The sequence below is a fragment of the Delphinus delphis genome, chromosome 15 (genome assembly GCF_949987515.2).
Source record: "Delphinus delphis chromosome 15, mDelDel1.2, whole genome shotgun sequence".
NCBI lineage: Eukaryota > Metazoa > Chordata > Mammalia > Artiodactyla > Delphinidae > Delphinus > Delphinus delphis.
In genome coordinates, this window is record NC_082697.1 from 3479987 (window position 1) to 3504367 (window position 24381).

At 56.0% G+C, this 24381-nt stretch overlaps 1 protein-coding gene across 4 annotated transcripts in view; it reads right to left on the bottom strand.

Moving 5' to 3' along the window:
* The window catches only part of PHACTR3 (phosphatase and actin regulator 3), a 235141-nt gene that overhangs the window by 82523 nt on the left and 128237 nt on the right, over positions 1-24381 (bottom strand). For all 4 annotated transcript variants that reach the window (XM_060032635.1, XM_060032634.1, XM_060032637.1 and 1 more), the window contains exons 2-4: positions 15009-15170; positions 10894-10971; positions 3590-3772 (exon numbers count right to left, since the gene is read on the bottom strand). In XM_060032635.1, the coding sequence (XP_059888618.1) occupies positions 3590-3772; positions 10894-10971; positions 15009-15170 (423 nt within the window). The remainder of the gene's footprint in view (positions 1-3589; positions 3773-10893; positions 10972-15008; positions 15171-24381) is intronic.

A 24381-nucleotide genomic window follows, 5' to 3' on the forward strand; every position in this document is an offset into this window, starting at 1 on the left:
ACCCAAACTGAGGATCAAAGAAAACCACGGTCAGAATCTTTGACAGTGTTTCCTTCCTGAGATATCTGCAATCCTTGGCTATAACCCCCATGCCCCCAGCCCTACCCCACGGTTTGGGGCACACAGAAGCAGCAGCCCCAATCCAGGTGTCACCACCTGGCCAAGGAGAGGCATCGCCCCCAGCGCAGCACAGGGGTCGATTCCCAAGACCAGGCTCTTCACCTTCATGGAAGGGATCACAAACTCATACACCCAAGGGCCCAAGCAGGAGCTGAGAGGTGAGCACCCCGCCCCCGCCCCCGCAAAGGAGATAACCTCTTCTCAGCTCCCAGAGACCGCAGCTGCGTGGGAACACGGGCCCAGTGGGCGCGGACTTTGATTGTTGAAAAGCAGCTATAGCTGCACGTGTGGATTTTTCATGAATGCTCCCGATTTTTAAGCCTAGGCAGTGTTTGAAGGAATGAGTTTAAGGTGTCTGAGTTAGATTACAATCCACTCCCTCACCGAAGGGGCTTTGCTCAAGGCCAGTCCTCTCGGTAGAGACCAGGAGCCGCAGCCCTGGTCAGTGTTCTTGGTGGAGGATTCCAGGCCTGCAGGGCTGCAAGAGACTCCGGTGGGGGGTGGGGGGGATCCCCCGCTCAATAGCAAAGTGCAGGTGCACCCACATCCCCACCCACACGTGCTTTTAGACGCAGGGCCTCTGTGGGGCATTTGCAGGCAACCCAATACCAGGCTTTAATGCATCACCCTCCCTCCAAGGGCTGCTTTTCCATGACAATGACAAAGTGATGATGATGATAAAGACAGGACAATCCCTGGGAGCAGCAGCAAACACTTTCTGAGCGCTCAGTGTGAGTGACGACTGAGCTAAGTGGTTTAATTTTAGCAACCCTGAGAAGTGCAACATTATCTCCATTTATAGTTGATGACTCAGGTTCAGAGAGGTTGAGTGACTTGTCCATGGTCACACAGCTTGGTGAGGCACCCGGTCACATCTCAAACCCAGGTCAACCTGATGTCAAAGACGTTGCTCTCAATTCCCTAATTCTATACCCTTGGATGAGTTACTTAACCTGGGTACCTCCTTTCCATGAGTAAAAGGGGGCAAACAGCATCAATCAATCACCTGGGGGTCACATGAGCCAATATACATGACAGCGCTTAGAACAGCGTCCTGCACACAAGAGGCCGAGCGTGATGGCCCCTGTTGTCATCAGCATTATGATAAAGGTCAGTAGCTGCTAATACACTGACCACAGCCCAAAGGAATGAATCGGCCCTGCTTTGGAGATTGGACATGGCCCTGTACTTTTCCATATTTTTGTCTGCTGTATTTTACTCTAAGTGAAGCCATGCTTTTAATTTCAATTTATTTATTAAGAAGCTATCACTACCCTGAATGAGAAACCCATACCACTTGCTCTAATTAATGAAAATGAACATTACTACTAAAATGTTTTCAAGTTGTGTACACGTGCCACCAGATAACATCATCTCTCCCACCCCAGGGGCTCAGGACCTCTCTGGGGCCAGAGCGAAGGAAGAGGCCCGGTGAGGGATGGAGCTGCCTCCCATCACCACAGACTACACACTGACCAGAGGCCCAGGGCTTCTCCTACAGTGCAAACCCCACTGTGGCTCCAACCAACCGCCCTCGGGGAAGGGCTGCCCTCGGGGAAGGGCTGCCCGGCCCAGCCCTCTCTCTCTCCAGCCTATCCCGGCTCTGACCACATCTACCTACAGCTCTGCCAAAGTCCTGTGGTCTTTCCTACTCCCAGGCCACCCACAGCAACCAAAGTCCAGCCCGTGGGCTGTTTGCAAATAAAGCTTGCTGGCACCCAGCCATTCCTTTTCCTTTTGCACATCCTCACCTGGCAGAGGTGAGACCTTCCTAGCCACAAAGCCAATGAGATTTACAGCCGGCCCTTTACAGAGAAAGCAGCTGACCCTGTTCTCAGTCCTTGCAAGGGTCCCTCTGCCCGCCAGGACGCTCTCTCCCTCACTCTCTGGCCGGACAAGTTCTACTCATACCTCTACCCCAGCTGGGCTGTCCCAGGCTCCAGAGCCCTGCAGGGACTCAGCCCAGGGGTCACCAGGTTTGCTCACCTGCTCACACCCACCCAGGAGGAGCGACCCAGACACATTATCATCACAACCCCAGACCCAACAGCACGTCTCACCAGGAGAAAAGTCCTTCATGCAGATCTGTGATCTCAACAAACCAACTCTGGTCTCAAGAATCCATCCCCAAATCAAGAGCGTGGACAGAAAGCACCTGAGGTTAGAGGGGGCGCCGATGGGAGCAGACAGTCTGCCAGGGAGGGGCGCCAGTGGGAGGCGGGGTGCAGCGGCCCGCGGAAGGGAGGCTCCGCGGTCAAGGGCAGTGCTGGGCTGCTAGGACTCCAGGCGGAAGGCAACGCTTCAGCTGGCCATCAGAATCCCGCCAACCGCTGGCCCGACTGAAGTCAGATGGTGGGGGACACAGGGACACGGCGGTGACAAAAGGGTCTCTGCAGGAGAGGCCAGGACTGTCCCAAGGGCCACAGCCCTTCAGACCCCAAATTCCTATCGTGTCTCCAAGCTGGGGTGAAACTGGAAAGGGACAGCCATCCCCAGGGACAGTAAGGCATGCCTCTCGACAGGTGCCCGCGAAGGCCAGAGGGATGCTGTGGCCGGGGCAGCAGGGGAAAGTGCAGGTGTGAGTGGTGTCTGGGGAAGCAGCAGCGGAGCACAGGTGCCCCCCTCAACCCCCGGCTCTGAAACCAAAGAGCCAGCCAGAGAGGCCCCGGCCAAAGAGGCCCGTGCACACGCCCGAATTTCTCAGCCCAACACCGTGGGGACGCAGGACACGTCGCAGCCGCCACGCCGGGCCTGGCAATGTTTACAGCTGCAGTTCTACGAGGGAGCAGGCCTCCTGCCTGACGGCCAGGTTGCCTGGAAGGTTTCTATGAAAACACTGCTAACAGGTCAGAGCGAGCAGGGGGTAGAGACTTCACAGCACACAGTTTCTGTGGTGGGTTTGTGCTTTTCCTCCTCTCCATCCCTCCCTCACTCCCTCTCTCCTCCCCTTCCCCATACCTGACAACTGCCCTGGTCTATTCAACTGAAATCACAAGAACCACCACCACGGCTCCCACCAAGAATCACTCAACGTGGCAGACGCTGCCCTGGGCTCCTCCCACCCTGCAGATAACCCGATACAGGCCATTCTTTTCTCCATCCTGCCCTACTGCCTTGGGGTAGCTAAGATGCTCCCAGACATCGGCTTCTTTGGAGAGAATTTTCCCGCTCAGAAGTTCGGAGGGAACAAGCAAAGACACCCCGGGAGGAGGGTGGATGGTAAGGGACCTGTGACCATGTGGAAGCACCTTCATCCACTGCTCTGCCGGACTTGGGAAGATGCTGGAGAAACACCCAGCAAACATTTAAACTCAACCACGTGGTGGAGCGTGGCAGGGCTCAGAGCACGGCTGCGCCTCTGAGGACGGTCTTCTACCACGGCTGCTGCCCAGCTCGGGCTGGGGACCTCAGTCGCCACCCAGGCGGATGGCCTCCTGGGAGCAGCTCAAGCCCAGGGTCCAATCAATACCTGCATCGTCTGAAGGGGTGTCCGAGGACAGCGTCTCATCCAGGGAAGCCTGGTCCGTCCCAGTGGCCAAAGGGCTCCCCAGCTGGGCTTCCGCCGAGGTCAGCGGCTCCTGCTTGGGAGTGGAAGGTTCACTCTGTGCAACTCGGGGATCTCCGTCGGGGCTGCACACCTTGCTCTCAGCGTCTGCAAGGAAATTCAGCTGTCAGCTGAGCCTGACTCCCTTCCTACCTGCTTTCATTCACGCGCGAAGTGACTTCCTGGGAAGTCCGCTATCCCAGGCCTGGTGTGGTACCCTGCACGCTCTTGCACACCCTGGGGATCCCTTTCCAGAGCCTTCCTAAGGCAGCACCGAGCGTCACAACACCCGCTGGCCTCTGGCCGCACCACTTCCAGCCTGCGCGCTCTTACTTCGACAATGCCCCCACCCATGTCCTCGCCTTTGTGGTGCCCCCGACCCTCGGCCTCTGCCTTGTGGCTTCGGCCAATGGGAAGTGAGCAGGTGTGAAGCAGCAGCGACTTTAAAAGTACCTGCCCATTCCTACACATCTCTCCTGTACCCGGACCTCCCCCTGAGGACAGGCCCAGCCAGCCTGCTGGGGATGAGAGATGGCAGGGGAGGGGAGCCGAGCCAAGGCACCCCCATCCTGCCAGCCAAGGCCACCCAGACAGGTGATGACAAGCCCTAACTGCTGCCCATCCCAGAGGTGCTGGGTTGTTACTATCGAGGCTACAAATTACCTTTCACCTCAGCACCCACCATCCTACCATGAGTCCCCCGTCACACAAATGCTTCTCGTTTACTGGGTCCAGCATTGTGCCAACGGTGTAAAGGCGGAGATTAACAAGACAATCCTTACCCCCCAGGTGGCTCAAACTGTGGGCGGCCACACAGCTGGCCACACGTGGCACTGCCAGTCCAACAAAGGCACAGCCAAGGGCTGAGGCGGGAATCAGGGAGTCCTTGGTCTAGGCAGGTGGCATCTCAGAACGGAGGACACCAGGCTCCTAGTAGGGCTGAAAGGAGGACCCGGCCCTCCCCTTGCTGGGGCTCAGTGGCTGGAGCCTTTGAGGGTCTGGCCTTTGACTGGTTGATCACCTTGGGTCATATCTTAGTGCTGTGGGGCCAGGCGCTCAAGAGCATAACAACTGGTCCAGATCACACAACCAGAGTGGCAGGTCCAGGCAGGGAGGCTCAGCCAGCCGATCGTACTCAGCCTTTGGAGACACAGCTCACAGCCCAGTTCATGCAGCACCCACAAAGCCCCCGGCTCACCCCTAGGCCCCACGGCCAGGTCACCCAGGCCGCCGCAGTGCAGCGTGTCAGCGTAGGCTGCACACGTCCACACGGCTGGGAGGCAGCAGCGTGGGGGAACCAGCCTTGTTTGGAGGCAGCAGGAGAGGAGAGATTTATTTCAGAGCCGGGGGTCCGTTGCTTAAGTCAGTCCTGGCTCCTCCCTGCTGTCAGGTAGCGTGTCCCTTCCACTCCTCAAAGTGCCCAGGTGGGACAAAAGGTATAAGGTCACCCTCTCTACCCAACCCACACCACAGCACATGGGGTTTCTTGTGCCCAGGCAGCAAACGTCTCCAGGCCTCAATTTCCTCTTCTATAAAATGGGGCTAATACTCCTGGCTTCGCAGAGTCAGAGTGAGAATTCAGTGAGTGAACGTCCATAACGCATCTGGCATGAAGCAAACACCACGCATGTGCTTGTCATTACCCTCACAAAGGGGAGAAGGAGGACGATGACAAGGGTGATGGTCTGGCCACTCGGCCTGGGCCCCTCGGCCCACGTGGTATCAACAGGGCCCTCCCCACGCCCAGGACTCAGGCCAGGCCTGTGACGTGACCCTGCAGGGGACGTGCACTTGTAATCACTGTTCACCATCTACCGTCTGCTGCACGCCCCCTAGCGGGGAGAGCAGAACGGCGAGAGTCTAGAGACTTGGGTCTCGGAAGATGCCATCTACGCAGCCATGTCACCTGGCCTGGGGGGTGGGTCTAGACCAGGGACCGGCTACCCTTCCCTAGAAAGAAGCGGATGGCCAGTATTTGTACTTTAGACTTTCTGGGCCATATGCCACAAATCCATGGTCCATATTCATCTTTGTTGTTTATTTTTTACAAAAGTCCTTTAAGTTTAAAACCATTCTTAGCTCAAGGGGGCTTTAAGAAAACAGACCCTGGGCCAGATCTGACCAGCAGCCAACCAACCTCCACCCAGGAGAACACCAAGACACAAGCCAAGAGAAGCCACCCAGTGGACACAGTGAGAGGTCACCAAGCTCAAAACTACAGCTTCCTGGACCCTCTCTCATGACTGGTTTACTCATACTTGAAACACAGCTGTGACAGTCTCTGCTACCAGCTTACTTGGCCGCTGGTGACAGAGGTGACAGCCAGCACTGACTGAGGCTGTGCACAGCTAGAGACGCAGCACGCACTCTGCTGGCACCATCTCACCTGAATGTCACAGCTCCCCGCCCCGTTAGGTGTGGCTACCACCCACCCTTTACAGATGGTGACACCGAATCTTAGGAGCGGCGGGTCATTTGCTGCTGGTGACGATCCCCGTTGTTAATAGTAACGGCATCTCCATCATCATCAACGAAATGGTCAGAACACTGAAACTGCGAGACCCAAAGGTCCCCACCCTCCACCCGGGCTCAGCAAAGGCTGCACCCGGACGCACAGCCCCGGGATTCCTCCACCTACTTTTACGTCTTAGCGGACTTGCAGGACTTTTCTGGGCTGTGCTCAGAGCTCCGGCTCATAATCATGTTCAGTGAAAAGTCACAGTTCTCAAAATAGCCTGGGCGGCAGGGTCGTTGCTAAGCAATGCTGGCAGGCGGGGCGGGGGGAGCTGTGGGCAGCTGGTCCCCTGCTCCTCTCACTATACTGTGGGCGCTCCCTCCCGGCCAGGCGCTTCCAAAGGCGGCAGAGGGGAGCCGGGGCCAGAGGCTGGGTTATACGCAGAGCAGCCACGCTGAGAGGGGACATGCCCCAAGCAAACACGCACCCCGCACGCACACGCCTTCATGCACACGCACGCACACACCTGTATGCACACGTACCCCGCACGCAAACGCCTGCACGCACACACACACACACAGCCCCTGGCGCTCCTGCCACACAGAAGCCAGACAGACTTGACTCGTCACTGCCAACTGCCCCGAGGACAGGGACCTCGTGTCTTTCAGGTCACGGAACACAGCACCGCGGTAACAGCCACCTCCTCCTTATATCCAGTGATAAGAGAATGAAAGTCCTTAAACTATTAAGACAAAGTCAAGCAGACACATTGAGGAGGATGGAGTAAAGTCACTCAGGGCACACACGGCGTCTGGACAGAGAAATGGGCCAGCTCCTGTCCTCACTCATCGTATGTGGGCCAGGGACCTGGTGCAGGGGCTGGGACACCAGCCTGCCCTCGCCTGTCACAGATGTGTCGCTGGTCAAAGCTGTGAAGACGGAGTGAGAGGAAAAGGTCAGCTCCCGGTCCCTCATGCAGACCTGGCCGCATCTCACACGACTCCTAACCATACTAGGGTCCTTCCGCGATCCGGCAGATTCCCAGACCTTCAGGAACCAAGGATAGGTCAGAGGGGTTCAGAAAACGCATGTGTTCACAGTATCACAAAATAACAACCCCTCCGAGAGCGGGGAGGGCAAACCCATGCCCTGGACACAGGCTCACCTCCGGGACGTGCAGGCTCTCTCCTGCAGGCCCGTCCACAGCCGGCTCACGCAGTCGGCTCCTGACGCTTTGTGGGCAGACTCCAGGGGGCTGACCCAGGGGCGTGTCCATGTGCACGCGTGTGCACACCTGTGCAGGGCAGAGGACCTTCCTGGGTTTGGCCTGGCCTAGGACGTTCAAGTGTGAGTTCCTGAGGCTGCTAAGAACTGCAGGCAGCTCTGGGAGGGTCTGTGGCCCCAGCCTGTGGGGGGCCTCTCTGCGCCCCTCGGTCAGTGTCGGAGGCTCGCTCAGCCCCCCAGGTGCCCCCTGGGTGTGAAGTCCAGGCTCAGTGCGGGATAGGGGGCAGCCAACCACAGGGGGGCGCTCCTGGCTACAAAGCCGGCCAGCCGAGCTGGGCGCAGGTGGTGGCGATGAGGATGATTCCTGAATCCAAGCCGGGGGCCATCTCTGAAGGGGGAGGGGGCGGTTCAACTCCCGGGGCCACGGATCAACCCAGCAGGAACCCTGCTGTCCCACCTCCAGGACAAATTCGGGACCGACAGAGGCTGACCTAGAGCTCGACTTCACCCCAGTAAGAAAAGGCATTTTCTCAGCAAGTGCAGGACAGAAACAATCGCTCCAAGAGATATGCACCCCAGGAGCCTGTTGGCAAACACTCTCACATCTCCCCTTACCCCTGTGCGTCCATTAGAGGTAATACAGTTAAGAGTTTAAGGGAGATGAGCGGGTGGTGAGCCCACACCCCTGCCCCCTCCCCCAGACCCGGTCCCTTCCCAGGGGCAACGCCTGCTCCCTGCTTCTAACACGCACCCCGCAGCGGGAGCCCCGCAGGCTCACTGCAGACTCAGCCCACCTGTCCCGTGGCTGCCCGGGGTGCCACGGCCACAGGGGTGCCTGTCACCCAGCCGCCTGCTGGGGAGTCGAATTCTCTCCATTCCGTCCATGCTGCAGGGAGAGGCAGGAGGACGCAAGACCCTGTCAGACGGCCCCCGCTTTCTCACCTCCCCTAACCCGCACCCACCTTCTCTTTCCTCCTCCTCGGGGTGCCTGCTCCTTCCCCCACGGGGTCCTGCGCGGGCTGCGCCACTGGGCTGGAAGACGCTCCCCAGCCTCCCATCGCTCTCTGCTTCTCATCCTTGGGGCACCAACGTTGGAAGCAGCTGGGCTTATAAACTCCGGACGCCTAGGCCCCACCCCCAGCACCTCTGATTGAAGAGCTCTCCAGGTGACCCCAATTGTAGCAAGTTCTGAGAAGCAGCCTGTTGACTCCTGCTATTAGACCCACTCCACCATCACCTCCCCCCAGCCCCGGACCAGGTCAGGGGCCCAACTCACGTTCTTCAGGTGCTACGTGCTTTCCTTCACCATACTCAGCTCAGCTGTGATTTTGTATTGATTTGTGGGATTCTCTAATGTTTGTTCCCCACGGGACTGTGAGTTCTGGGAGAAAGGTATTTTGCTCACCTGTAACCTCAGCAGCTAACACAGACCCTGGCCCCTAGCAGATGCTCAGTAAAATGGTGCGGCGTCAGTTAACGAGCGCATGGTCAATTCTTGAGCAAAGAGACTGTGTTTCAGGCCCCCCCATTTCCTGGTCCACAATCACTTAGCCAGAGAGAGAGTGATCTAAAGTCAGGGTTGGCAAACTACACCCTGGGGGCCACATCTAGCCCACCGTCTGTTCCACAGAGCCCCTAGCTACGAAGGGATTCTACCTCTTTAAATGGCTGAAAAAGAAAAATAATACTCGATAGCACATGGAAGTTATATGAAATTCAAATTTCAATGTCCCTAAATAAAGTGTTACCAGCACCCAGCCAAACCCACAACTTTGTGTAGTGTCTGGGGCTGCTTGTGCCTGATAACAGCAGGGGTAAGTATGGACCTCACAGCCTAAAATAATCTACTGTCTGACTCTCTCCAGAAAAGGCTCGCTGACCCCAATCTAAAGCAGGTGGGCCGGCGTGAGATCTCCCCGCCAAACACGGAAGCCAGGAGAGCCGGCCCCTGAGCGCGTCAGCCACGGGCTCACCCCATCAACTCGGCGGCCGGCTCTCGGTACTGAGGCCCCCAGACAAAATCGTTTTACAAAGATTCAGAGTTTAGGAAAGGAAAAACCGCCCTTCTCCTGGAAGGTTTTCCCTTTAATGATTCACCTATCGCTTTATCTTTGGCAGGAATCAAATCCATGTTTTCCTTCATCAGTGATAATATTTTTAAAAACAGATGATAAACAGACCTTCATATTGTTTTCATTTTCCCTCCTCCCGCCCCAAGAGTTAAGGTAAGTTTTGTTGGCAACATATTCAAAATGCCAGAGTTTGGAGCTTTTTGGTTCCATCCAAATTCACACAGTCCAGATCTCCATCTCGGCAAAGACATTTTCCCAAATCTGAGTCAGCCTGGAGCGTCTAACATCCGAACGTCACAGGACTTGATACCAAGTTTTTTTTACAGACAAAGTTTGATTATTAGCACTAAGCAATTTCCCACGTATGCTTCCCATGAAAACAGCATCATCACCAAAGCACTTTTCCCTTTGCATCTAAAGAAGAGGAATGACCACAAGGGCCCTACCAGACGCGGAGCACGTTATAAATCCGGATTCACGGACTCCATGGGCTCCCTTTCTACTTCCTGATACCTGGGCCAAATGACAAAGACACCAATAATATTTTAAGGCTAAAAGGGAGACAGGAATGCCATTTATTCACGTGAGCCTCACAGAATTGGCTCTGTGAGGCCAGGTTCTTTCAATCAGGAGGCAAGAGCTTGGTCCAGCTCCAGAGAGACCTGCAGGCAGCAGTGAGGTTGTCTGAGACCCCACCACCCCTGCCAAGCTTTAGGGTCTCAGAGAACTGGAAAGCATGAAAGTTTAGTGTCAGGACCCAAGTCCTGTGCCTCACGCCATCACCAAGGGAGGAAGATGGGCGAACCCCAGAATCCTTAAATTAATTGTGTGAGTGATAAAACCTGGTGCTTCTGAAAGATGCAAACAAGGGCGGCTTCGCAGACACCACGGTGACCAAGGTTTCTGGACCAGAGTCTGAACAGCATCCGGGCCCTCCGGCTGCGTGACGCAGGGCAGCTACCTCCCAGGCCCTCCCATTGCTCACCTGGAGACCGGGTGATAACACCACACCCAGTCACAAGGATGCTGTGAGGACAAAAGGTTGAAGGCGGGTAGAACGCCCAGCAGAGCACCCAGCATACAATTGATCCTTAATAAACGGTAGCTGTAACACTAGGTGGTCATGGGGAACAAATAACTCACCCGAATCCAGGATTAAACTCTGAATATGAAAAAACAAAAAACCAGGACTAGCCACTAGCTTCACCCACACCCAGCTGGGGCGGGAAGCCACCCCTCATCCCCAGGGCAGGTGGCTGCACTCAGCTCCACGCCCCATGAGCAGCTGACTCTTAGACTCACCGATGGGTCCTCAGAGGCCCGGGGGCTGAGCCGTGGGTCCTCACTGGACCCACGGAGGCCTCATTCAGGTCCAGGAGCCACAGCTGGACACCGGACTCCTCCGACTTCCACGCCACCCTGATGGGCTTGCTGGACCCCCGTGAGACCCCCAGCCCGGCCCGGGGTGGCCCACTTACCCTGCTCCATCATCTCCAGGAGCCCCTTCTTGATGAGGTCCTCCCGACCTTGCCTGCTGGCCATCTTCTTCTCCAAGGCTGCACACACAACACAGACATCCAGGTGAGTCATGGGCAGAGCGCCGCAGGGCCCCGCCCGAGCCCGGCCAGCACCACCTCCAGCGTAGGAAGACAGCAGAGAGGCAGCAGGTGACCGTGGGTTAGGGGCCCCCGGTGGGGCTGTGGTTCAGGAACCCGAGCTCCCCCCTAAGCAATGTGCTGAGCAGGGCAGAAGGGAGGTACCGTGAGCACTGTTTAAGGCAGTGGCTTGCGTGGCTCATCTGAGAAGCGATGCCCCGTGTACCACCCTCTCTAGGCTCCCATCCCCACCCTCCGCCGACTACGCCTTCATTTTCCAGCCCAAGACCTTGTCCCCCAAATACCCTGGGGTGCTTTTCTGCGGTTCTGTTTTCACCTGCTAAATACATCCCGACCGCCCTTTTGTCTGTTCACAGACCAGTCTTCTGTCCCACCAGAGGCTCCTCCGATGAGCCCCAGGTTCATGCTTTCAAAGAATGTGCCAGTAGGGACTTCCCTTGAGAATCCGCCTGCCAAGGCAGGGGACACAGGTTCGATCCCTGGTCCAGGAAGGTCCCACATGCCGCGGAGCAACTAAGCCCGTGCGCCACAACTACTGAGCCTGCGCTCTAGAGCCCACGAGCCACAACCACTGAAGCCCACATGCCACAACTACTGAAGCCCGACGCCTAGAGCCCGTGCTCCACAGCAAGAGAAGCTGCCGCAACGAGAAGCCCGCGTACCGCGATGAAGAGTAGCCCCCGCGCGCTGCAACTGAAGAAAGCCCATGTGCAGACAACGGAGACCCAATGCAGCCAATAAATAAATAATGTTCCTTTAAAATAAAAAGAAAGAAAGAAATAGTAGCTTTAAAAAAAAAAAATGTGCCAATCGAACAGGAAGGAGGCGGCCGGGCCCCGATCCCCCTCCACCGAGCCCAACGTGTGGAAGGAACCTCGTCAATTCCTCCTTTGGAACAGCCCTTCCAGCCCCCTCATCCCAGGGCAAACCCTCCAGCGACTGGCCCCCTGCCCCTGCCTCTCCCCTCCCAGGGGCCGGTCTCACTCTGCTCTCCTTCTTCTCTCTAACTGTCCAGAAAACAATTTGCCTGCAGTAGAATCCAATTTCCAAACACGAACCCATGACACCCCTCAGACCCTCTCTTTAAAAGATACGGACAAAGTACCGGCTATGAGCCTGGATCACAAAGGGCCCTGGGTCACCCACATGTATGAATGCCCTGCCCCACGTGGGAACGAAACAGCCGCTCGAGTAGCAGAGCTTAAAGTCTAGTGGCCAATGACAAACAGGCAATGACCATGAAGTTATTTATTAAAAAATATTTACTGAGCACCTACTGTGTGCCGGGCACAGGGGAGCAAGACAGGCATGGACTCTGCCTGAGAGCCAGAGCTTTGGGACAGATGACAAACATCTGGGCGAGTGGCATCAACCAGAACCAGAGGGCATGGGGGCAGGGCGTCTGGGGAAACACGGCTGCTTCCCTGAGGGTGTTTACGCTGAGGGATGAATACAGAAAACCCAAACATACCGGGAAAAAGACAACTGGGGGCAAAGGGAACATAATTTCCTTTCTGAGTCCAATTTCCAATCCAATTTCCAGGTGCCAGCAGTGTGGATAAAACTGAGAAACGGAACTCTGGCTTTGGGAGGTGCCGCCCAGTCCAAAAACAAGAGGCGAGCAGGACGAGGGTGAAGGTCTCCAGGACGGAGGGACCGCGCTGTGACCAGTGCTGGTGGCAGCCTCGGTAGCACCCTGCTCAGATGCACTGACTTGTAGTCCTCCCAATGACCTGAAGAGGCACTTGCCAGGGGCTGCTGTCTGCAACTCAGGACACCTGTCCCCACGGCCCAAGCCCCCCTCCCCTCCTCCCAGAGCAGGTACGGGCTCAGATGCCACTTCCCAGACTTCAGGCTTCCGAGAGCCACCTTCATGGTGTCACTGGTCCCCACTCTGCCCAAACCACTGTCTGCATTGTTTTTTTTTTTGTTTTCCTCCCTCTAAATCATCTTTATTTTTACTTCATCTCATCCTAACCAAGGATGCCTGTGAAGACGGGGATTGGATAGGCTGAAATAAATAACATCCCACACTCTGGGGGGAAAGAACGGTTTAGCATAAATAAATGAAGTGCAGCGCTATCTGCAGAATTCCAAATGCCTGATAAAGGGCCCAACGGGGATGCCTGCCCGAAGGCAGGGATGCTGCAGGTCTTAACCTGGAGACCCTCAGTCCCCCGGCAGGGCCCGCACAGCATCCTGAAAAACTCACAGGTTGCTCCCCGCAGCCCAGTGCCAAGTGGGCCAGGGACACAGGGTCCCGAGAGCACGCAGCTCACCCTCCAACCCCACGGCCCAGAGAGCATCAGGGGCTCCCCAAGGTCACAGAGGTCACCCTGCTCTGGTCCCCTAAGCCTTTCACTGATGCCCGGGTGAGGCTTCCCCAACTCGGTGCGTTTGCACAGCTGTTCCCCCGGCTGCGATGCTCTTCCCTGCTTCCCTCCAGGGGACCGATTACGTCTCAGCTCAGTGTCACCTCCTCACCTGGACCTTCTCAGGCCACTCAGCCCAGGGCAACGCCCACCCCCCACCTCCTCCTCAGCCCCGCCAAGGTCGTGACTGTCACACGTGCTTGTCTGCCGCCTGGCCCCCCAGTTGGCGGAAAGCTCTAAGCGGGCAGGGCCTGGGGCTCCCTGTCTACTCTGTGCCTGGCACACGGGAGCCACACGAGGTTCATCGAATATCGACGTTTGTTCTGCTTTCATCCTTGACGAGGAGAATCTGTCCATCAACTTCTTGGGTAGTTAAAAAAATAAGTTTGTAAATTGCATAAAAAGTGTGGGTGGAAGTACCCCCTGCTGCTGTTAGGAGCCCCCCCTGCCCCCCGCCCCACTGGCTTTGCCTCTGCCATCCCCTGAGCCCGGGAGTCTGCACCACTTCAAGGCTGGGACCACAGGGACCGCCAGAGGCAACAGCCCAAGACGGGCACTTAGCAGGCGGGTCCCCGAGGCCCAGGACTAACTCCACACGAGCAGCTCCCTCGCTGACCGTTTCCAGCAGCAGCTAACAGGCCTGTGGGAGCCGAGATGCTGTCTCCCCTGGGGTCTGCTTCTCAGGGCACCGACCTCCGCTTCACCAAGGGCACCCCATCGCCCAGGAACCAGACCCGAGCCCGGCTGCCAGGGCTCCAACCCCAAGCCCACAACCTGCTGCTGCCTGGCCCTGGCAGCGGCTGCCCATCTGATCCCGCTTCCCGTTCCTGACATGGGCAGGAGCGCTGTGATACGGGGGCTTCTGAGCACTTCGTTGTTAGAAACGTGCTGTGTCGCTTTGACTCTTACGGCCAGTGTGTTGTCGTCACCACGTGCATCCCCTGCATCAGTCTCGTGGCCAGAGCTCCTGGCTTGGAGTTCGAGGGGGCGGGGGCAGCGGTCCAGCCTCTCGTAACCCAGCTTCCCACAGAGCTGAAGGTGAGTGAGGGGAGCTCTGGGGTCCTTTAGTGGGAGGGCATCCGGACAGGGCTGCCCAGGTAGGAGCTGCCTCTTCAGGAGGAGCTTAGGAGCCGGCGAGCGTCGGTATCGAGGCCAAACTGAGGCCCCGACCCTCTGAGTGAATCCCCCAGGGGGCTCTTGGGGACGGTGGGACCCAGGCCCCGGGGTTGTCAAAGTGAGGGTCCAGGTGCAGGAGGGCTGGGTGCTCCCCACTCCGGTGTGGTCAGGAAGGAGAGATGGTTACAAGCCAGGCCTCAGCTCCAGCCTGGCCTTGCACTGACCTTGAGTCTGCATTTTTAACTAGGTCGAGGGGGACGTGTGTGCCCCTTACGGTCTGGGCGTGAGTGGGCTTCGGGTGGGACCTAGAGCTGCTTCCCCGCCCCCGCCCCCACCAGGGACCTGGAAGGGCTGGTGGAGAGAGGGGACCCGCAGGAGGTTGAACAGCTCCTGGCCGTCACAGGCCACAGAGCACAGCCTGCCCCTCCCAACACCAGCCACAGAAAGCGCGGTGACGGTGACGCCAGGCCCCCTCTCCCTGGTGCTCACCGGACGTTGTCTGCTTCAATTTTTCATTTTTCTTTTTCCTCCATTTCCAGGGTTTGAAGATTCTGCCCAGGGTGGCCAGTTTGCTGTTTCTCCTCACGGGGGGAGTTCGAATCCCTGAGAGCAGATATTCAGAGCGCACTGCGGGGGTTTGGTCCATCTCATCTGGAAGGCGAAAACCCAGCGAGGCGGTCAGTGATGACCAAGCCCACACGACAGCCTGGGGGGCCCGAGGTGACTCCCCTCCTCCCTGGGGCCACCAGTGATCCTCCAAAGCCTGGGGCTCAAGAGGGTGGGCCAGGCGATGGAGACGGGGCTTGTTCCATCATGTACCAGCCCACGTTCAGTTGGGTTAATTCACCTCCTGCTGCCTGTGAGAAGGGGCAGAGTTTATCCAGAACCAAGAAGCCCTAGAGACACCCAAAGATGCAGGAACAGCAGGGCTGGAGAGAGCGAGGACCAGGCCAGGGGGGGCCACCAGCAGTCGGAGGGGCCAGGACCTGGGATGGGCGGTCATCAAAAGACCCAGCCCAACGCCCCATGGGACGGGCGTCCCAGGGACAGGCAGCCCCAGCCGGCAGCCTCCAGAGCAACCCCTGAGGTTTGACTTCCAGAGGGCTGCAGCCCAAGCCACTCAGCCCCTCTGAGCCTCAGTTTCCACATCTGGAAAATGAAGCTTATCATCATCCCTGATGCCTAGGGTTGAGAGGAAAATTCTGTGTGACCATACGGTGGCCATGACGTCTGGAAACAGGTAGACACACATAATACACAGTTTATCGATAGCATGTTACGATCCACGTGAAGTAATATTATCTGTGTTTTGAAACTGTCTACCCATTCTGCCTAACATGCCGTGCCAGCACGGGTGGCTCTCAGTAGACATTTTCATAATCATTTATATTGTGTAAGTAATACGATAATTACTATGGAGCAAAAGTTAGTCACTACTTGTTCTGGGCCGAGTGCTAACATTTTACCCCCATAGTAAATCTATGAGGTGGAGCCTGTTATTATATCCATTTTACAAATGGGTGCACTGGGGCTCGGAGCCACAAGCCATTCTGTTAGCTGCCAGAGCGAGGGGATGATGGCCTCGGGCGGCCTGACTCCAGAGGCCCCTCTCGTATCTCTAAGCTGCTTCTAGGGTGACGATATAACTTTATCACCCAAAGCAGGACACACATGGATGGAACACAACAGGAGGCGTAAACCAACACCGTCCAAACGAAGCCAACCACTCTCTCCAGCTGTTTTTTTTCCATGCAGCATGCAGGATCTTACTTCCCCAACCAGGGATCGAACCCACGACCCCTGCAGTGGAAGCGCAGAGTCTTAACCACTGGACCGCCAGGGAAGCCCCTGTCTACAGCTGTTATTTAATTGAGTGTTAAGTGTACACCAGAGGCTGGGTCCGCAGGGGGTCCACAAAGAAACCTCGTGTGGACAGACAGCCCAGGGGTCTCGTTGGAGGACTTCTCTCTGAGGACTTAGCAAACCAGCCAGGCTCCTAAGCCCATGACATTTTCCACCTTGGGTTCAGCTGTAAGCCCAGTGCCTGGCGCCTAGTAGGGGCCCAGGAAGTTCGGGTGGGGAAGTCAGTGAGCCAGGGCAAGGTCACGACCCCCAGCGCCGCACTCCAGGCGTGCAGGATGCAGATGGTCCTCCTCTCCTCAAGAGTCAGTTCACTGCGTGTTATTATCCTCTCCTTTCCTTCCTCCGCCCACGGATGCCAGATGGGAGTGGAACCGCCGGTGCCACGTGGCCCCAGAAAAGCTGACTGTCCTGGAGGCATTTCTGGCACAAAGGAGAAAGAAACGGCCTGGTCTCCCCAAGCTTCCAGGCTGGTTTGAAGATAAAGACGAAGATCCCCAGAGATATGCACGTAGATGAGGAAGAACTGTCATCGCTTTATTTATATCTCATCTCACTCCACAAAGGATGGGCAGCCATTATCAGAAACACATGCCCAACAAGACAAATGAGTGTCCGAGGAAATCCAGAGGAAGGGGAGTCTGGACAGAGCCACCGCATCAGGGGTTAGAGACACCACGTGTGGCTCTGAGCTTCCTGGCAGCCAAAGCAAAAAGGAGCAGCACATAGAATAAACTACAAATCAGAACCCAAACCTCACTCCATCTGCCCCCTGTATCACTGTGACTTTAGTCCAGGCCACCAGCATCTCTACCCCAGATGCTCACACAAGCCTTCTAACTGGTGTCCCCGTGAACCCCTATAAATGTAAGTCTGATCGTATCGCTTTCCTGCTTACTCCCTGTGGCCTCCCTTCTCATTTAGGACAAAATTGCCAAGGCTGTAAAGGTCTCGGAAATCTGCTCCCAAGCCCCGCCCACCTCACCCCTGCCCACTAGCCCCCTGTTCCATTTCATCAGCAGCATTATTGGGCATTAGCATCTATGGCATGTTATGGAAACCAGAACGTCGTAACTGTTAGGATGCAGCTACCAGAAGCAGGGATCCAGGCTCACACCCTGGCTCTGTCATTCACTACCTGGGGCTGAAGTGTTGACACCACTGTCCTCCCCGCATTTTCACCTTTACCCCGGCCTTGCTGGGGGAATAGGGGGTACAGGGGATTTCCCAGGTCCTTACCTGGGGGCTCACCATGTGGCTTGCTTGAACCAATGGGAGGTGGGCAGAAGGGACATTGTGGCCTCTCCTCAACACCCCTTCCCCCCTCCCTCCACATCACTATTTTATTTATTTATTTATTTATTTTATTTTTTTTTTGCAGTACGCGGGGCTCTCACTGTTGTGGCCTCTCCCGTTGTGGAGCACAGGCTCCGGACGCGCAGGCTCAGCGGCCATAGCTCATGGGCCCAGCCGCTCCACGGCATGTGGGATCCTCCCAGACCGGGGCACGAACCCGCGTCCCCCGCATCGGCAGGCGGACTCTCAACCACTGCACCACCAGGGAAGCCCCCACCATCACTATTTTAATACGTTGCCTCCCTGCTCCCTCCCCACAGTGGCTGGAGCAGGTACTGTGGTTCCCACCTCACTTCTGACACACCTGGGTCCTCACCGCACAGCCTGGGGCACAGGCGGGGCATGCCGACCACTGAACAGACTGCACACCACTCTCCCCTTGAGGATTCATTCACTCATCCATTCACTCATTCATTCATCTATTCAACAAAAACTTATTGACACCAGCCATGTGCCGGAATCGCACCAGGAGGAGAATGTGCAGAGGTGAACAGAAAGAATCCCTGCCTCTGTGGGGCTTCTAGCGGCCAGCGGGAGACGGACAACGGGAGGGGGGATATTAAGAAACCAACCCTGCTCGCCCCATAGTTAGTTCTCTGCTGCCTTCCTCTCCTTACCTTTCCCCATCACATTCATCACCTGGCGTGTGTGTGTATGTCTGCGTGCGCACACACAGACACGCACACACACAGACACGCACACACACCCACACGCAGATGCACAGTTATTTGTTTGCCTTTTGCTCAGTCACCTCCCTAATTTGAGAGCAGGGTCTGCCTTTGATGGTTGGTTTGCAGCTGAATCCCTGATGCCCAGAACACACAAGGTAGGAACCCATGTGGTGAAGGAGATCCTTCCAGACATGAGGACGGATGGACAGAACCCAGCATCTGCTCAGGGAGCCGGGGGAGAGGCGGGGGCTGACTGGCAACGGAGGGTTATGAAAGGCTGCTCTGAGCGCGTTACTGGAGCAGAAACCTGGGTGAAAGGGAGCCAGCAGTGTAGATGGGAGCGGGGGCAGGGAAGAGGGTCCCAGGCAGAGGAAGAGCGAGGTCGAGGGCTTGGAGGAAGAACGCAGGGTATGAGGGCCACGGATGCAGCTGGGGAGGCACGCAGGGGCTTGAACCTGATTCAGAATTCAGCAGGAGCGACTGGGTCTCTTCAGCTCAAACGACCTGATCTGTTCATCTACCAAATATCCAATGTGCGCGACCAGGAAGACACCTTAGTCTGAGCGACTCCCCAGGGGCCTGCTGTCACTGGGGGAGCAAAGGTGGGGACAGGCTCCAGAGGTCTGAAGCCTGCACCTCCAGCACCCTCTCCCCCCGCCTGGCCCCAGGTGGTGCAGGCCCAGGGCCAGGCAGGGTGAGGGCTCCCGAGGGCCGTCACTCATAACCCAAGGCCAGCAATTTCAGAAGAGATGCTCCGTCCAGTGAAGGAATCACTTACAAGCCACCCAAGGGCATGAATGGGTCACCGACGGTGTGCATGGGGGTCCGAGGGAGCAGAGGGGGGGCGGGCCCTCCTGGGTACCGTGTGGCCCACTCACACTGGAGGGTGGGAGTGAATGTGGGCAGGCGCGTGTCTAGCAGAGAGGGTGTGTGCATATGTGCATGCGTGTGCCTATATGGGAGGGCGTGCGTGCACCTGTACGTGTGCGTCACACAGAGAGAAGGGAGGGTAGGGGACCGCCACCACCCTCTACCCCCAGCCCTTGAATTCGCTCAGCGTCCCTGGAGTTGCCCGGGAACCTCCTTCCCACATCAGGGAGGATTCCCAGATCCAACACATCAGCAGACCCCTGCAGCCTCTGAACAGCACGCGGTGCTAAGCTCCAGGGGCGCCTCTGCCACCTGTGAAGCATTAGCAGTTAATGAATGACAAATGTTTCCCCGCATCTGCTGGGAAAGTACAACGTGAGGCTGCAGGGCAGGCAGGAGGCCGTCCAGGCTCCCAAACGATGGATGGGCCAGGCGTCCCGCCCTGGGGCTGAAGGTGCGGCTCCAGCCCCTCCCATCTCTGGTCCCTTCCACAACTCCAGCCCTCTCCCGGTCCCCTCTGAGGTTAACGGCAGTCAGGGCCCTCGTCCCCCAGGACCCACTGCCACCACGCCATCAACGGATCCCACAGACCTACAAGTCGGGCACTTCTAGGCAGTGAAGGGCACCAATGCCATGGCTGAGGGCACTGAGCTTACGGACTAACTTCCATGCCTGGCTCAGGGCCAACTCCTTTCTTCCTAATATCCCCTTCCGTCCTAGCTCTGATCACCCTCTGATATCATCCTGGGATCTGTTATTTATTGTTATCATCTATCTTTCCCACTGGAACCAACGTTAAGCTTTATGAGAACAGGGACCGTGGCCACCTTGCTCGTCATGGGTCCCTGGCATCTTTACTGGCGCCTGGCACCCAGGAAGTGCTCTAATAAACACCTGCGCGACCTGTGAATCTGAGATGCTGAGCTGCCAGGGCTGGAGCCACGATGTGGTCCCCGTCCATCTGACTCCACAGTCCTCGCCTTAGGGATGTCTGGCATTTCTGCTTCGTCATCTTCTATCCCCTGACCCGGCCCTGTCTCCTTCCACTTCACCAGGTCACCTTCCCCAAAACACAGTGGAAAGGAAGCTCCGCTCCCCGATTACCAGGTGCCACGTGCTGAGCGGCTGGCCTCACAGGGAAGACAGGCACCATCCGTATCAGACAATATTCGAACAGGACCTTTTGCTTGTTTCATTCATTCACTCACAAATTCATTCATCAAGCATCCGCTGAGGCCTGCTGGGTGCCAGAGCTGCTGAGTCTGAGACAGCGCAGTGAACGCACACTGACACGCTGTCTTGCTCTGCGTGAAGCTCGCCTGCTTAGTGAGACGCCTTCAGAACGTGATACGAGCTATGGAAGTGGGGATGTGGGCCAACAGAGTGTGGCCTCTATTTCTTCGGTGAGTCCTTCCCTGCCCCCAAAGAATCCATCTGGCAATACGGAGCGACCAGCTTCTTTAAACAAAGCACGGTGCCAGGTATGAGGTAGAAGAAAGAGGTGCTGGACACCCCCCTGCCCTAGTGGGCCCACTGACCACGGAGAAAATCAAGGTGCACGGAATCACCAGGAGGAACCAGGATGGAGGATTACAACCGCAGGGGAAGTAACTCTTCTTGCCTGGAGCGGGCGGACTCGGAGAAGGCTACCGCGGGTGGGGGTGATTTTGGAGTTGGGCCTTGGAGGTGGACTAGGAATTGAATAAAAGCCGCAAACCCATAAAAGCGTGATCGCACACGGTGTTTGGAAGATGATGGTAAAGCAGCGGAGCGAGATCTGCCACCGCCAGTCAGAGGTTCAGAGCCCCGGAAAATCTCCACGTATAAAACGGGGATCCACAGGGAGATACCAGCTTCCCACGGTGCCAGCTAACGACCAACACACACCCACCCACCCACACACACACACACACACACGGAAACAAAATCATCATCATCATCATCACCACCGACTATCAGTAACAGGAAAAGCTCATCTCAAAGTAAGAAAGGCATCTTTATTACTGATATATCGATAAATATATTGATAAATGAAAAAAGAGCAAGCCTGTGTTGTCCTTCGTGTTCCTAATTTGCTGGCATGGGTCTGTGTACTTGAACCTGAGAACCCTTAGGCTGGAGCTCTCTTGGTTTCTCGACGGAGGGGATGGACAGCAGTCTGGGGACCAGACAAGAAGAGCTGTATGTGGCCGCGATAGGAGCCCTGAGGGCAGGGAATCACTGAGGGATCTGGTACCAGATCAGCCCCGCAGAGAACGTCCGTGTGGGCAGCAGCTTCATGGAACAAAGCAGAGGCCAGGAGGCCCACTGAGAAGGGACAGGCAGGGCGAGAGCAGTGGGACAGCAGAGAAGGGAGACGGGAATCCAGAGACGTTGCTGAGGCAGAGTCCTCGCCAGAGCTGGGTGAGAAACCAATGTGGGCCAGTAACACACACAGAAGAGTCAAGGAAACCAAGGTTTGTTCTGTCACCACTGTCACCAGCAACTGCAGCATCTGCTGGACACTTACTGTGTGACAGCTGTGTCCTGAGCACCTGACGTGAATCAGCTCATTCCTGTCCCATCAAGACCCAAGAAGGCAGGTCGTTACCGTCATCACTCTCGTTATGATGAGGAAAATGGAAGCAGAGATGGGAAACAGTTTTCCCAGGTCACGCGGCTAAAGTGACACAGTGGGCTTGGAAATCAGGACACCTGCTCCCAAAGCCCTCGTCCTAACCCCAATGTTAGACTACTCAGAGCAGATGATGACAGCACTGTTATCTGGGATACAGGGTGAAGGAGGAGAGAAGAGCATTAAAGCCACGTATACTGGGCTTCCCTGGTGGCGCAGTGGTTGAGAGTCCGCCTGCCGATGCAGGGGACAGGGGTTCAGGCCCCGGTCCGGGAAGATCCCACACGCCGCAGAGCGGCTGCGCCCGTGAGCCTTGGCCGCTGAGCCTGCGTGTCTGGAGCCTGTGCTCCGCAACGGGAGAGGCCACAACAGTGAGAGGCCTGCGTACAGCAAAAAAAAAAAAAAAAAAAAAAGCCACGTATACTAAAATCACGGCATTTAGGGTCAAAAGACCAATGGCTGTGGCCAGGCTGCAAGAAATGTGGCCTGACGGCCGCTGTCCTCTAAGAAAGTGCTGGGTGTTTTAATAGACCCACCACCTGGATGGGTCCGAACCTCCAAAACCAAATTTACGAAATGGATTTGAAATCTCCCAGACGTAAAAGTATTCCTGGTTCGACCCTCTCCACTCCTACTGGAAAATTCTGGAGAAATGACTGAAGCACAGGATAGGTGGGGAGCACTGATCAATACGCAGAACTAGGGCCACCGGTGAACAGCTTCCAGGAGGGGGTGTGGCAGGGGAGGCAGGGCTAGCAAGACGGGAGCATTTATTTCAAGGGGGAAAGAATTCCTCAAGGTCTGCGGCTCTATTCCCAGCAGCTCGGCAGAGTCCTCCCTACAGCTCTGCGAGCGAATGCATCAGAAGCTGTGAACGCTGACAGCCCCCTGGGGTGGAAAAACTGCTGCCTTTCCAGGCTGGAGGAAACAGAGACCCCACAGCGGGCTCTTCCTCCTTCTCAGGTGCCCAGGACAGTGCCGGGGACCCGAGTGAATGAATGAAGGAATGAAAGAGATTGATCCTGTGATACAAAAACTGAAAATGAATCAAAACGCGGGTCAATGGTAATGAACAAAGAGCTGAGCCACCTCTGTGCCCCCTGCCAGAGGGGGATAACTATAATTCCTAAGCAACTTCCTGGCCCCATGCTGCCCCGTCATTTCTCCCAGCCACCCCCTAAGCAGACAGCATCTCCTTTCCCTCCCTTCCCCATTAGTGGAGGTGCTAAGGAACATACAGAAGGAAACTCAAGAGCCTGGCTGAGCTTCCGAGTGAATAACAGCCCCTGGAATACTGTGAATGGAACAGCAGGAGTATGTTCTCGTAGGAGAACATACCTTTGAATGCTCGCAGGGAGGCCACCAAATCCTTTTGGATGTTCAATACAAACAAACAACCCCGGGAGGCAGGGATTACATTTGCAGCTCCATTTTACGTTTAGGAAGTGGAGGCTATGGGGGGCCCGTGGGAAGTGGTGGGTCCGGCATTGGAGCCCAAGTTCTCCAACCTAAAGTTCCCCATCTGGGCATGACACCAGTGTTTCCCAAAGCATGTCCCATGGAACCCTAGCAGGGGCGATGCTTTGTGAATGAAGACACTTGGGAAAACACTACCTACACCAAAAGCCTTCTCTGAAGAGCGTCGCCATATATTACCATAGTAAAGCCTCTGAGAAGTCCTGCAGTAAAAGCAATCCCGTTCAGCCGCTTGGCCAGCTTTTCCTAAACAGATGGGTCAGCCAACCCGCATTTACATCTTGCTGCCCAGACAGCAAGAACCCCACCAAAGCTGTCAAAGGGAGTTTGAGCACTAGACCCGAGATTAAGCACTTTCAACGTAGTCCTGCTAAGTAGTGCTAAGGACAATTTACTTTTGGAATGTAACACTCTTTTCCCCGATATCTGTATTCCAAGGGTAACAGGATTCTCTAAGATCTTAGCAGAGGTTGGGTCTCAAAATTTCCCAAGTCTCTAAGCCTCTTCCAGCTGCCTAAGGTCTCCTACACGGAAATGATGCTGAAATTAACTCTAGATAAATGGGCATCCTTCATGCCTCTGACACCAGTGGAAAAATCAAGACATTATTAAAAGTGGCTTCTTTTTTCCCTCATATGTATCGTGGAAAAAACAGCACATCTAACTAGAAAGCCCATCTGTTTAGTATCAACCCCATAATTCTGCCAATGGTGGCGGGTGTCTGCCAGACATATGGCCAATTCTCCAAGTGAAATCAGCTCAAATCTGTAAATCAAGTGGATCCAAAAAGGCTGCACAGAGCTTAGAACCAGGAGTGGAAACATGAAGATGACGGGGTCAGGGAAGGAAAAAGGAAGGATCTGGAAAATCGGCTTTGTCGCCATTGGGTTTCGTAGGATGCTCTGTATCTGCACACAAGCAAACGCTCATAAAAATGATTTTGCAAGAAGCCCAAAGGCTTTGCAAAGACTAAAAGCTGGTTTCAGAGGCATCCTCTTAAAGATGCTATTTTACA